Source organism: Prunus persica, chromosome G6 (assembly GCF_000346465.2).
Source record: "Prunus persica cultivar Lovell chromosome G6, Prunus_persica_NCBIv2, whole genome shotgun sequence".
Classification (NCBI taxonomy): Eukaryota; Viridiplantae; Streptophyta; class Magnoliopsida; order Rosales; family Rosaceae; genus Prunus; species Prunus persica.
Genome location: NC_034014.1, coordinates 28,859,588 through 28,874,127, shown reverse-complemented (window position 1 = coordinate 28,874,127; position 14,540 = coordinate 28,859,588). Strand labels below are relative to the sequence as shown.

The window sequence follows — 14,540 nt, the reverse complement described above, 5'->3', positions numbered from 1 at the left end:
ATTCCAGGTCTAAAAAAGGAACCTGTAATTCAATTCGTTGTATAAAATTAATTTTTTTGACAATAAACACGCGAATATATAATTAATAATATCAAATATGAAACAATCAAACTACGAAATATTTTGGCATTCCTATGAAATATAACTACAATTAAACTATGAAATGTTTTGGCTTTCCAAACACGAATTTTGAATTTCTTGTCCATCTTGGTGCACCATCCTCGTGGTCGGCCGCAGCGGCGTGGTCGTCACGTTATTCATAACGTTGGCATTGGATTTGGTGTGGCTGCAGCATGGCTGATAGGATGTGCTGCCTAGAGTCACATTCCTGAGCGCTTGTTCTTGTAAAATTTTCATTAAGAAGTTGAAGAGCCTATGGAAAATTCCTGGTGATAATAAGGATTGGCTTTCTCTTGCATCCATTCTCCAAAAATCTTTTCTGGAACCAGGGGTTGCTTTGCTTATATGATTATATATTCTAGCCAGTAACTTGGCGCTTGAGAAACTGAGGCTTCAACCCTTTATATAGGGAGAGTTACACGACTGAATAAGTAGTAGCTTGGAAGGGAAGTTTCATATGACTTTGTATGTTGTTTTGCTGGATGCTTGTCCGAGCAAAACTGCGAAAGACATCTAGTCTTATGTTACATCTCATTCACAGAAGAAAACAAAGCACAATTTCTCCCCTAATCAGATCAGGAAAAAGGAAAGTTACAAATTGTTACCCTTTACTAATTTCAATTCTAGCGTAAGCCAGAAACCTAATCAGAACAGGAAAAGCAAAAGTTACAAATTTCAAAAATTCCCTACAAATTTAAATCAATGTTTTGATCTAGTAAACAACGTTTGTTAGTTGATTAATTGTGGTCTATATTTGGATTAACCCTATGTGGTTACTATGCTTTCATATTTGTATTACCCTTTGTGGGCATTTGTATTTGTCATTGTGTCATTGTGACTAATGGTCTTTGTACCTAATTTATGAATACAATTATCGCTTTTGTGTAAAAAAAAGTTTCTCTGTATATAGGAAACATAGAATCACAATCCCTTAACTTACAAGACAAACTTTACAAACAAAGTGACTTTAGAATTTGGCAGAGGGCCAGAGGCATATCCAATATCTATCCAATAACTGTCCTTATATGCCGATTTTACACCAAGTTGTTAAATGCTTTTGGGGACATATTCTTTCCTTTTCTTGCAAGAAAGAAATTCTTAAACCCCGAAGTTTCACCACTAACTTTTATCATAATTAACCTTCTGCAAGGAAAACAAAAAACTTTATCATATTCATAACCATATTCGATATAGGGAAATTCTCCAATAAGTATTTAAGTTAAGGAGTGGTTACATATTTCTAATCTCGGGCGTTAGATTGCATTCATTAGATGTGTTGGTAAATTTAATATGCGACATACATGCAATCCAACGATCTAGGTTAAAAATATGTAACCAATCATTAACATAAAATACTTATTGGAGAATCTCTCATCAGGTTACACAATAGATGATAATATCTGATTCAACTTGTATAATTCAATTATGTTTGCCTATGCTAGCTAGTTGAAGAACTGTAGCATGAGCATTTGGTTACATCGTATATTTACATTTACAAGTTACAACAGAGAGAACTAACACAACCCTACAAGGCCTTGAGTTGATGTAGTTAAGATTCACAAATATGTGCCATCTTCTTGCTCAAACCAGAACCAACCTTCAGAATTGATCTTAAAGGTTTTTGTTTTAGCTCCTCTTTTGCTAGCTCTAACCAGTTCAACTTTTCAAACGATTTGCTCCTTCGTCTTAACTTCATAGCTTTCTCCATATCCTCTACCCTGTCGCATATGCTAACCGTTTTCTTTGGAGGTTTTGCTTGCTGTGCAATTGTTGCTGCTTCATGTGTTTCCTCTTCTGGTCTCCTTCCTGCATTACCATAGAAACCATTGTCCACACCTGCATGGTCAGCTGAACAACCAAGGGAGAAAGACGGTCTAAATTGTTTGAAGTATTGTTACCCGAAGTTTTTTGAGGCATTGATTCATCGTGCAGTTGGGCTAAGCCTTGCTTCATTGGAGGGCCTAAAGTCACAGTCTTGACGGTTTGATAGGCTAGGCTTCTCGAGATGATGTTGTAGAGCCTTTGGCAAATGCTCAGAGATTGAAAATGTTGTTCTCTCCCATCCATTTGTTGATTTCTTTCTTTGTCCCTTAAAATAATTGTTTAGTGTGCAATATGAATGCAAACTGGAGAGACCACAGTTTGGAATTTTGGATTAATGGTTTGCTTTTGTGGATACCATTCTTACTGGTTGTAATTTGAAACTTTGAAGTAAGGTATTCTGTGTTTCCTAAAAACAGAGATAACAAATCCAAGTTTTTCGAAAAATTGAGAAACTTAATGGAATGAAAGAATGCCAAAAATGGCAGTCCTTTTCGAAAGTTATTCTGAAACTCAATGAAGCACAACAGAATACCTACGGAAGGCATTTTAATTGTCGAGTTGAACTTGAGAGAAAGAAGAAGAAATTGGCAAATTGCCGATTGGTCCTTTTTCCTTTTGCAGTTGAGGACATAAGAACATCTCCAAGGACATTTTTGCACCAATCCTCAAGATGTCAAAAACCCACACAATAAACGTTTCAAAAACCCATCGCTTGGATTAGCTAGGCATGGGCGAAGAAAACTGTTAAAAAATGGGTTTTACCAATCACGAATTATGAGCTTTGGACTCACAAATTGTTTTTGAGTTAAAAAAAATGAATCTAAATAGAATAACAAGCATGGGCTTATTCTCCCAATAGTCAATTGGTAACGATTCCGATTATGACACGTATATTAAAGTAAAAATTCATTGATCACAATATATTGGATTGTCCTTTTTCGGATTTACCCTTTTTTTTTTCTTTGAGGTCAAAAGATTTATTCATTTATGCAGACCTACTTTGAGGATCAATATACATATAAAATGAAAAAAGTCTTATCAAAGTAGGCAATCCAATGCATTCATTAGAAAATCAAAAACATTAGGTGATAAATGGAGTGTGTTTAATCTTTAATTCTAAGACAAGTCATATGCCTAATGAATAAATTATGCATAGAAAAGTAAAAAAGATGATGAATATTGCGACAAAAAGGGTTTGTATTTATGCAACCCAAAAATGTTTGGTTTGGTCATTTTATTTTTTTAACTCAATGAAGTGCTATGTATAATAATTTTCATTAACCATGGGAGTCATCGGTAATTTTATACAACATGTCGCAAGAAAGGCTATCACTACTGGACTAATAATAGAAGAGGATGGGCGAAGGCGAATTGAAAGTGAGGACACGCGCCAAGTCCAGGGTCGAGGCAATGAAGCAAACCAGTCCAGTCCACTAACTCATAAATTCTAAATTATAATTTAAAATACAAAAGGAAACGACATCGTATGAAGAAGAAAGCTTCCCATCCATAAAGGGCTCCCGATCGCTCAAATCTCAGTCCCTCAAGAGTACCAGACGAGAGTGAGAGCAGATCTGAGAAAATGAGAGATGAGAAACAGAGAGAAGGTCTGGAAACCCTAACAATGGCATTGGCTCTGTGATCGGAGCCTTCGTTGGAGATCAGAGACATGAGCGTGAAGAAAGAGAGAGACGACGGGGCATGAAGAAAAGCTCCTCCAATGCGATTCTTGTTTTGCGAGGTTTAACGCCTCGATGGCCGCCATTGATCCACGATCGGATCCGTTCAAGAGCTCACTGTTGAAATCGCGTAGTAATTAACACCAAGACCAGAGATCTGATGGGGCTAGGTATGGGGGTTCCAGGACCCGTCAAAGTTGATTTTGAAATTTAGGGTTTACTTAGGTTTATGGCTTACGGAGATCATTGTTTTTTATTTGATGGAGCGACATGCCTAGGGAATTAATTAGTAGGTCGGTTTTTAATTCAATGCATTAATGCGTTCGCTGTTTGCTTCCATTCCAGGTACATTCCATGTCAGCTTGCTCCAGATGCGATAGAGTGCGATGTGGATTGATAGGCACTGACAGTGGGCCTTCCTTTATCTTTAAGGTTTTACTCCTTTCTCATTCAAGCATGTGGATGTATGTTTTTCTTTTGTAAGATATCATTTTTTGTTTTTAAATGGAAACAAAATGAACAAAATAAGTTTCCAGAGGTAAATAGCATAGTATTGTTGAAAACTTGAACGATATATCTGACAAAAAACAAAATTGGCACACATTATGGGAGCGCTTTGAAATAGCATATTTTTGTTGAATGATATATTCTGATATGAGGGAGTGGGGTTTGGTACCTTACATATGGAATCGGGAACATTGTGACATTACATCAGTGATACACGGTGGCGTAGTGAATTTAAAACTAAGCATTTGTAGCAATATCGGATGGTCTAATAACCATGCATAACTAGACTGTTCGACAACTTGATGTTCCGACAAAAAGAGAACATCAGATGATGGGGTTTCTCTAACTTTCAATTCAACATGAGGTTAAAGACATTAGAAAGTGAAAAATCATAAATGGGTTAGTGCATTATTCAAATATTGTCATACACAATGTTCTAGGCAATGTCAGTAATCTGAGTGTTTTAATTAGACCCTCTCCTTCTCAACTTTTCAAGTTAGGATGAGATTGCAAGGAGTCTCAGAAGTTCTCAGTATTTTCTTTTGCATCTATGCACCCTAGCAATGTTTATAGGTTATTACCATGGAAATAAAATTTGAAGCAGTAAATTTCATAGAACTAAAATTTATCTGCCCACATTGTCAAATATATATCGATGATAGATTGGCAGTCATAAATTTAGAAGCCTATTCAGTCTCTCTCTCTCTCTGGTGTTCTGTTATATTTCCTAGTTGAAGTTGGTACATATCAATATTAATTTGATATAATTTCTCATTGTAGCTGTTTATCATTCATTTTTTTGTTATCTATTGACTATACCGTTGGATTGTGTAAAAGCTGGAAGATATATAACATATATAATTTCTATGTTAATTGTATTTCCGTGTATTGGCAGATATTCTTTTTGGTAGTAAAATGTTGTTTAAAATGAAGTTATGAATGGACAAATATAGTAATAGAGTATTTTAAAATGTTTCTTCAGGATGTTGTGTTCTGGTTTGCGATCTTTAACATTCAGTGGTTATACCACACCAAATAAAAGAACCTGTTGTTCTATGTTCTTCTTTATTATTGACATAACGAACTGTTCTTCCTATCTTTCCCACTTGTTGCATTTTAACTTTTTTTATATTTTTAATTATATGGTTTTTTGGATATGCTTTTATATTACTACCTTTCAAGTTTGTCCACATTTTAAAGACATTATTCGTTCCTGAAATGCCTGTGCCGGAGTCTGTTACTGTTAGCTTTTTATTTTGTAGGTAATTTTTGAGGATTGATGTTTCTTCTAGAGACATGCAATGATGTTTTTTGTTAGTTCGTTTCATTAGTGTGACGCTTTCTTATGTTTGTTTGTTGTGTCGTACACTTGCACATTCAGTAGTTCTGCTTCGGTTCAACTTATTATTTTGCACACTGACCATCTGGTTTATTTCAGTCTTATTCCAATTGTTATTATTTCTGATGGTTCTAATTGTTTTATTAATTGTTTAACTGTTTTTTTTTTTCCCAGGATATCTAAAACCAGAGGCTACCAGGATTTCGCCTCAAATTTCCGTCATGTTTTTTTGAGTGCTGCGGATTGTAGTTATTACTCGTCTTGTATGCATGGTTTTCTTTTTCTTTTGTTGGTCCCAAAGATTTGTTGGATCGATGATTGCGACCCGCAATACTAAATTTGGCGTCGTCAAGTTTAAGGTTATATTATAAAAGACCAAATAGGACCACTTGAAGGCCCATGAAAGATAAAATTGGCCCAATGAATGAGCCACAAACGATCAAAAAGCCCACTGGAAAGCCCATAAAAGGTAAAATAAACTACAAAATGGGCCCGACGGATGGTCATTAAACTGCATTGACGGGCCAATGAACTACAGAATAGGCCCGACGGATTGTCACTAAACGACAAGGTAGGCCCAATGAAGGACCACTGAACGACAAAGTAAGCCCAAAGAAGAGTCACTAGTCGACAAAAAAGGCTCAAAAAAATTCACTAAACGACAGAATAGGCCCAATAAGGGGCACTCAACGACAAAATAGGCCCAATAAAGGGCAGTAAACTGCAAAAATAAGCCCAATAACGTCACACTAAACGACAAAATAGGCCCAATGAAGGTCACTAAACGACAAAAGTAGCCCAATGACTAGCTGCAAAAAGACAAAATAGGCCCAATCAAATATACTAAACCACAAAATAGGCCCAATTAAGGCTTAGTAAACGACAAAATAGGCCCAAAAGAAGGGACAATAAACGACAAAATATGCCCAAGAAGGAACAATAAACGACAAAATAAGCCCAAGAAGGGACAATAAAAGACAAAATAAGCCTATTTTGTCGTTTAGTTAATTGGGCTTATTTTGTCGTTTAATGTCTTTTGGGCCTATTTTGTCGTTTAGTGATCCTTAGATGGGCCTATTTTGTCTTTTTCGAGTTCTTAATGGGCCTAATTTGTCGTTTAGTGATCCTTAATTGGGCCAATTTTGTCGTTTTCGCTCTCTTAATGGGCCAATTTTGTCGTTTTCGCTATCTTCATGGGCCTATTTTGTCGTTTAGTGACCTAAATTGGGCCCCTTTTGTCTTTTAGTGTCCCCTCATTGGGCCTAGTTTGTCTTTTGTTGGGCCCATTTTGTCCCTTACTGGGCCGATTTTGTTGTTTAATCAGTCTTCCTTGGGCATATTTTGTCGTTTAGTGTCCCTTAATCGGCCCATTTTGTTGTTTTCGTACCTTCCATTGGGCCTGGTTTGTCGTTTTTGGGCATTCAGTGGGCCAAATTTGTCACGTACGGGACCTTTAGGGGCCTATGTCGTCGTCAATGGCCTGTGGAGCGAAATTTCATCGTTCATGGACCCTTGTTTGGGCTGACTTCATCGTTTATGGGCCATGAATGGGCCTACACTGTCGTCAAAATTATCCAAACAAATACGGGGGGGCACGTTCACTGTCTTTGGGTTGCTTAGAACGGTTAAGGGGCAAATACTTTCTCGGACTGAACACGTAAGCCCATATTCGATAATGGTGCGGATCCAGAAATTCAAAAATCATAAATAAATAAAAAAAAAGGGCCCAACCATTGAGCGACCAACTATTGTACTTATTGGGCCCAACCAGTGAAAATGCATTTCAGCAAAGCATACGCAGATTATAATTTCCATCCAATAACAAAAATTAGACCTATTGACTAAATATAACACCTAATAGGAAGTGGATCCATGCACAGAGAAAAGGAACAACAAATAAATCGCCCAGCAACCTTTAATTCTATTTGAAGAAATTTGACATCAAACTGAGGATATGACCATGATTCTGCAACTCACATATCCCTGCAAGGGCAAAGTCAGTTAACAAGTCTGACAATGTTAAAAAAGGAAAAATAATAAAGGAAAACGGATAACCCATGACATCATGGTGCAGTGACTCTCTGCTCTACAACTATGAATTAATACAGTGCTGCAAAAGACAGTCTTCTCATAACCCATGACTTCTCAAAATCATGTTAGGAAATTAATAAAATATATTACTATAAATTCATGTTACGCAATCAACTAAGGTTTGATATCACATATGAACCGGACGTTTGAGCATTCACACAGACACACAAAAGAAGAAGACCACAGATACAGATCTCTGCAGATCACGAAAGTCCGCATTGTCCATTTAGTAATACAGTCCTAAAGATGAGTGGTAAAATTCTATCATATAGAAGGTTTAACATCATTTGTGATTGGAGAGAGTTCAAGGTCATTAAAAGTAAATCAAACCCAGATTGCAGATTGGGTGTGTACAAAACCCCATGAAGAATTCCTTGCTACTTGGAGCCTGCAATGCAAAGAGACCAGCATTTTTTTGTCATTCGTATGAATTTTGAAAATTACACTTCCATCAAATCATACTTGTCCCTGTGTTGTGGCGCCACTTGTAAAGCAGGTAGGGATGGGCAATGGGCAATGGGTTACCCATTACCCATTGGCGCCACATATGATAGGATCTATTTGAATAACTCAAATCCATGAGCAGCCTTGCTCTCCACTCCTACAAATTAAAAAAACATGGTACTAAAAGCCATACGATAGACATCATATTCTGAGGACACATTTTTGCAATCGAAGTATCATATTTCTTTTATAAGTAGCCTTTTAAGTATCATCTTAAGCATACTTCAAGTCAAGCTAATGAAATAAAGACACAAGCAAGCACAAGAATGATCGTGTGCGTAAAAAGTATGGAACAACATCCAAGAGATATTCACACTTACATGCCCAATCATACACACATGCAGGATTAGCCCACCAAAGTCACCCCCAACAGATATAGAACAGATCTACATATGCCTTTATGGACTTGAGATTTACTCTTCTACTTTGTACCCTTTTTGTGGATAAGTAACTACATTTTCTGCTACCGAACAACAGAAGCTCACCACTACAAGGGAAGAACGTCACATTCTTCTTAAAAAAGAATCAGTATTTGAGTAGCAGGAAAGTAAGACTTGCTTACAGATTCAGTAGGATAATCATTTGGTGCGTAACACAACTGCAATTGCTTTGCCACCCCTGCAAGTTAAAGGCATTTCATGACATTAAAGTCAAAGATATAACATGCTAGATCCACAAATCTAGATTAGTATAATGAACTTTCCACAGCTAATAAGGCTACATACACAGCAAGTGTTCCATCTGGTAGAAGCTCCCCCTCTGCGTCAATTTCTGCCAATGTTTTCTGAAGAGTTGATACATTATGTGTGTTATACAGTTAAGGAACATGACTATTTATGAATTTTGTAAACTAGCGTCTTATCAAAGATATAAGCTTATATAACTATAACTATACATTTTCCCAGAGATACCACTTCCTCCAACATAAAGCTTGTTGTAAGGTAAAAAGGATATATTTCTTTCAATGGAGCAGAATGCCAGTGTTGGTCATACATGTTGCGTTCATCAGCCTGAACCATGAACGTGACTACAGCCCTGCACATATATTTGAAGTTAACCGTACCTTTATTCACTTCGCTGAAAGTGGCAGCAGCAGAAGGAAAAAATGAGACATTGTGTCAGCTCTAACCTTGGGTTAGTGTATTCCGTCCACGCTTTAGCCAAAGCCTCTACAAACTGACTGGCTGCATGATTATTAGGAACTCTTTTGGAATCCAGTCCAAGAAATTCTCCATAGTGGTTGAGTAAGCTCCTGGAAAATGAGAAGCTAAGGGTAAAATACTTGGTAACCTTATTATGCTTAATTTTTTAGCATTGGATACGAGAATATCAACAGATATACACACATACAAATAAATATCAACATGGTTTGGAAGAATATAATGAAAACCTATGTGGCTAAGTATAGAAATTTCATAGGATTCTTCTTCCAATTGCAATCGTTTAACTTCGAAGGAAAGACCTGGACCCACCACACCCTGAACCTTCACTAGTTGAACCAACGGCCAAAAGATTGTTTTGGAAATTGATAATCGAGACCTTTATGCATCCAAGACTCAAAATATGATTGATTTCTACGTTTGAGAAGCACAAAGTTTAACTAATAGAAATGGATAAAGTTGGAAATATAAACAGAAAATTAGAAAAGGAAAACTCATTAGTGCTCTACTTTTTCATCACCAATTTCTTGTCCTCAAAATAAGGGAAGATATGAAGTTGGTGATCAGAAGAACGCTCTCTGCTCTCTGTGATCCCAAATCTTTAAAAAATGCATCTGGTGCACACCTACATTGAAGAACCCTAATTCGACTCCACTCCATCAACTTCATTTATTGTTTAAATGCTATTATTTCTACAACTACTAGATTTAGAGCCAATCAGGTATCACCGCGTGTAGTGAAACCCTAAGCGTTCTTCTATCACGCAAAGGAACCCTAGATTTAATACAAGAAAAAGGTGTGAACAGAAGAATAGGGCAAAGATGCTCACCCTTATTAACACAAGTCTATCATCACGCCGAGAATGAGGAACCCTCGGACGGCACCATCGAGATCTCGTACATTCTCGATGTGTTTCCCTAAGCAAAAACACATCCTCTTCCGATCTAAATACAAAAACCTAGAATTAATACAGGAAAAATGTGCGAACAAAAAGATCGGGTAACGGCGCTCACCCCTATGGACGACATCGTAGAGATTTCGTGAGTGTATCGTCTCCATTGACGGTGGCTTGCGAAGCCGCTTCGTTCTCCTTTGCCATCGAAAAGCCCTAAACCCAAACGATGCTAGTAATTCTCAGGAAGTCGTCGTCATCATTGCGAAAGTAAAAATGAATTCCTAGAAAAAGACAGACGCACAATTTTCTCTAGCAAATCATAAACTCGGGCCTTGAATTTCTAGAGAAATCTTAACCTTGGGCCCTGATTGTCTGAAGAAACCCTAGCCCCTGGGCCTTGATTGGAAAACCACAATAGATAGTAGAATGAGGCCACGGAATCGGCCTCATGAATGGCCCAAGGCGGGTCCGGATAGTTATAGTACTTCTACCGTGGTAAAAAGACCTTCTTATCCTTGATGTTTTAGACTGAAATGAAGACGTGTCCATTTGTCAAGTGTTTTCTTTATTAACAAATCAAAAGCAATAATTCTTTTTCCTTAATGATATTAATTTTTTAACCAATAATTGTTTACTTTATTAAATGCAAAAACATATTGGGTGGAACGAGAAAATGTATTGTACATCAAATTGCCACGTCAGCTATCAAGTTTCAATTTCAATTTGACATTTCCCTTTGGAGAGAGCTGCATGAGATCAAATGAGCTCCTTGCAAATTCTTGGAAGACAAAAGGACAGTTTCTGAAGAATAGCAAAATAATGAAAACAAATAATTGCTAGAATGCTCTAAGTATTATATTCCTGCATGACTCAAGCTAAAAGTTGAATTTAACAACCAAAAACATAGCTACATACACATAATTAGTTCGATAAATTGAGATATGCTCAGTTTACAAAATTGGTTAACAGCATTTATTTCGTCATCAACACGGTACAGTAGATCTAATGGTGAATGATAGCTTGCTTAGAGAGAAATCCTCCCACAAAGACGCCAGAAAGCTTTATCATGGAAGAGAGATTTTTCAAATACCCAGATATCACGGACAAGGACCTACAGAGCGCAGTAAGCATATTAGCATCACAGAAAAGGGGGGAGGGGCAAGTCACAGAACATGATAAAAAATTTAATCAGCAACCCCATAATACAAAAGATATTAATGCACTTTACCTCCTTTGATTTATCTCCCGAAACAATGGAACCATTTGAGTCGTATGCTTCGAACTTCTGCCGGAGAGAAAAAGGAAAAAGAAGTATTCTCAGTGGATGAAAGTTTTGAATTAAAAGCAGTTAGTTATGAACAGATAAAAGTGGTCCTCAGTTCAAGCAGACAGTGAAAGAAAGTGCCATTGACAGGATAACATGATAAAATGAGTCCTGAGTCCAGCCGCCCATATACCTGCTTTGTCAGAAACTCAAGTGTAAGCTGTATGAACACCTTCTCGAGATCGTTCCGATCAACACCAATCTGTAAAAGAGGGGAAAAGGCATTCCATATAAGACACCCGGTGTACTAAAATTTAAGGAAATATTCAATTGTTACAATTTTTCCTTGGTAAAGCATCCTAATTCAATTCTGTAAGAACAGGATGGAGTAACCTTCCTTGGTTAAGCACCTGGTGTAATAATATTTAAGGAAATATTCAATTTATACTCTAATCAGACAAGCAATTACCAGTCGTGCTCGCAAAGTTCGTATTTTCACAACTGGTTCCACCATTTCCCAGTAGACCTTATTCCATATGGATTCTCTTTGTTTTATTTCATTCTTTAGTTCCTGTAAACAAAAAGATAATAAATAATGTCTCAGAACCTCAATAGCAATCCCTTTACATCAGAAAAAGCAGCATAACTACAGCAGAAACCGAAACTAAAAAGAACAGAAGCATACGGAAAACATTTTCTCTGTAACTGCTTTCCTTAAAGAATTTTTGTCCCCATTTGCCATTAGAGTATTTATCTGGAGAAGGAGGTGAATAAATTAGCTACAGGAAGAAGATCATACAGTGCAGCTGAAAGAGGCAAGAGAAAATTGAAAGGCCAAAAAAAAAAAAAACATCTAGACTAGAACATAAGAAATTTTCGTTTAAATTGGAAGTAAGAGTTAAAAGGGCACTACACTATTACAACTATTTATAAAATACAGAATGCATAAAACCTAGAGAGAAGAAACTAAGTAGGAAAAGACAAAGATACCTCCTTATATAACTGTATCGCTTCTTTGTAGAATAAATTCTTTGAATAGCCCTTCTTTCTTAATTTAGTAATGGCATATGCACTTTTGAGCTGAAAATTGGAAAAACAGAAAGATCTCAAACATAGATGTTGAATATTAGGCCTAAATTGACTGAATTATAAATAATTAAACTTCTGCATTCTAAATTTAAAATGAGTTACATTCCTCTAACACCAAGGCAACATAAATAAATTACAGCGGATGGCATCAGATAGCCATCCTAGTAGTAGTCTATGCATCAAACCAAAACACAAAAAGGAGTGGAATTTAGAATCAAAATATGGGGGATGGAGGACAGCCATGAAAGAATAGAAGAAAGAAGCTTCAACAGATTAACCAAAGGCTTGAATCAATAAAAGAAGATAGTTCTGTTTAAGCTGAATCTCTGAATCTTCACCTCTAAAACTGTATCTTCTTTTGTTCTTCTCCACCCACTTCTTGTGAACCATCTGATACATAAAACATCAGAATGTTCATATATAAGAACAGGATATTATAGAACAAAAATATAAGTAATCAAGTCTTAACAGTTGTCTAGGGAAACTGAAGCTGAGAGAGTTTCAATGATTAATAGTGAGTGACTCTTGGTAGAGTACTAGAGTTCCATCAGTATGCAGGCCTACTCTAGTTACCACAATCTACAAGATCAATAAAATTCACTTTTGAAGTAACTAACCTCTTGAGAAATGAGATTTTTTCACGAGGTGTATAAGGCTCGTAGATAAACCCTGGACTCAACATGGCAACTTTAAGAGCTCCCTGCACATATCATAAGGTAACCACAAAGCGTATTATCGTTTGTCTTGCATACGAGCAGACTAAGAAAATTATAATTCCATGGGCTGTTTTTTTTATGAGCACAAGATGACAGATACAACTCTAACCTGTAAAAATGGATACTCCAGTAAAGCAGAAATGGAATACACTAACAAGAAGCAAAGCACTAACCACCAGCCACATAAACTGAACCGGAACAGTTACAGTATGAACAGTTGAGCAAAAAGATAGCATACCATTTGTCTTGCTTGTGCAGGGGCTTTTACTTGTGTTGATAGCAACCTTGTGTCATTCCAGAAGATGGGTAACTCAACAGCCTAAATTCAAAATAAAGAAATGATAAAAAGGGAAGCTCAATGAATTGCAACATTCACCAAGGGTTATAGACACATAATAGAAAAATGAGCATGGGCATCCAACTGATTCAAGTTATAATTTAGAAACTCACCATTGCAGAGCGCAATGTGATAGAACTTCCATGGGTCCAAGGAAGGGCTCCATGGCCCTTGTTCCGGCAATAAAGTTCAGGGACTGATGACAAAGAAAAGGATGTCAATTGCTAAAGAATTTTACGCAAACCCAATAAAGTAATGAGAAATTACTTCACGAATGCCTCTTGCAGAAATTTACCGGTTGAAATACCACTTGCATAGCTTCTTGAGCTTCCAAGCCTGAAAAGTTCAAAAAAATACCATCTTTTAAAATTGGTTTGGCAGCATCAATACCAATTTCATTAATCAAAAGAAGCATTTTCAATTCCCCTCCATTTTGCTTCCATTGTGTCATCTCAAGCTTAGAACAAAAAGTAAAATTTTCAATTCACCGAGACCAGGCAGGGCATTAACCGATCATTTCTACTCACAGATGGGACGATTCTGATATCTGAGCCGTACGATGGAGAGCTCGAATCCGATGTAAGCTTCTGAAAGCCATCATTAATCACAAATCTTCGAAACCCCAATTTGAGTTTCTATCAACAACATGGAGATCGACAATAGAGAGAGAGAGAGAGAGAGAGAGAGAGAGAGAGAGAGGTTTTGTGTTTTCATTAATAGGGTTTAAGGAGGAATTATACGGTGCTTCGCAGTGTACCAATATCATGGGTCGATGGAGTTAATGAAATTTTTTAATCCTTTTGCCCTTTTCAATAAATAAAATTTTAAATTTTCTATTAAAATAACAGATTATTCTTTTTCTTTTTTTTACAGAGGAAGGAAATGAGTAAATTCCAATTTATTATTATTTTTTTTTCAAATGAAGTTATATCTTATTTCTCATCATTTTTTTATTTTATTTTATTTCATCAATACTTTTTTTTTTTCTTTTTTTTTTTTCACTTAGAAAACATCA

General features: G+C 36.5%; 2 protein-coding genes and 3 long non-coding RNA genes across 6 annotated transcripts; 1 reads left to right on the top strand and 4 right to left on the bottom strand.

Moving 5' to 3' along the window:
- On the bottom strand, positions 1,438-2,313 carry LOC109949822. Its single transcript, XM_020566446.1, has 2 exons — positions 2,019-2,313; positions 1,438-1,926 (listed from the first exon to the last, which is right to left on the bottom strand). Exons 1-2 carry the CDS (start codon positions 2,185-2,187, stop codon positions 1,670-1,672), a joined length of 426 nt encoding a protein of 141 aa, XP_020422035.1. The 5' UTR covers positions 2,188-2,313; the 3' UTR covers positions 1,438-1,669.
- Positions 3,447-5,837, top strand: LOC109949825. The gene is made up of 3 exons (XR_002272138.1): positions 3,447-3,793; positions 3,969-4,055; positions 5,644-5,837. It is a non-coding gene; the product is annotated as an uncharacterized LOC109949825 (long non-coding RNA).
- LOC109949823 lies at positions 7,203-8,873 on the bottom strand. 2 transcript variants are annotated; one of them, XR_002272136.1, is made up of 3 exons: positions 8,790-8,873; positions 8,385-8,682; positions 7,203-8,161 (listed from the first exon to the last, which is right to left on the bottom strand). It is a non-coding gene; the product is annotated as an uncharacterized LOC109949823 (long non-coding RNA). The 2 variants fall into 2 exon arrangements; XR_002272135.1 differs by having other exon boundaries at positions 7,203-8,682.
- LOC109949824 lies at positions 9,015-10,411 on the bottom strand. Its single transcript, XR_002272137.1, has 4 exons — positions 10,238-10,411; positions 10,054-10,168; positions 9,194-9,316; positions 9,015-9,099 (listed from the first exon to the last, which is right to left on the bottom strand). It is a non-coding gene; the product is annotated as an uncharacterized LOC109949824 (long non-coding RNA).
- Positions 10,940-14,488, bottom strand: LOC18775334 (39S ribosomal protein L45, mitochondrial). Its single transcript, XM_007205592.2, has 12 exons — positions 14,053-14,488; positions 13,821-13,861; positions 13,639-13,721; positions 13,427-13,507; positions 13,090-13,172; positions 12,811-12,862; positions 12,374-12,463; positions 12,069-12,137; positions 11,853-11,954; positions 11,577-11,645; positions 11,348-11,404; positions 10,940-11,230 (listed from the first exon to the last, which is right to left on the bottom strand). Exons 1-12 carry the CDS (start codon positions 14,124-14,126, stop codon positions 11,144-11,146), a joined length of 888 nt encoding a protein of 295 aa, XP_007205654.1. The 5' UTR covers positions 14,127-14,488; the 3' UTR covers positions 10,940-11,143.

Bases quoted from the DNA above. Each gene is read 5' to 3' on its own strand.
- LOC109949822 (XM_020566446.1), bottom strand. From the start codon at position 2,187: ATGGATGGGAGAGAACAACATTTTCAATCTCTGAGCATTTGCCAAAGG. The intron at 1,927-2,018 runs GTAACAATACTT...ATGGTAATGCAG, and splicing joins AATGCCTCAAAAAACTTCGG to GAAGGAGACCAGAAGAGGAA.
- LOC18775334 (XM_007205592.2), bottom strand. From the start codon at position 14,126: ATGATGGCTTTCAGAAGCTTACATCGGATTCGAGCTCTCCATCGTACG. The intron at 13,508-13,638 runs GTGAGTTTCTAA...TTTTGAATTTAG, and splicing joins TCACATTGCGCTCTGCAATG to GCTGTTGAGTTACCCATCTT. The intron at 12,863-13,089 runs GTTAGTTACTTC...TTTATGTATCAG, and splicing joins AAAATCTCATTTCTCAAGAG to ATGGTTCACAAGAAGTGGGT.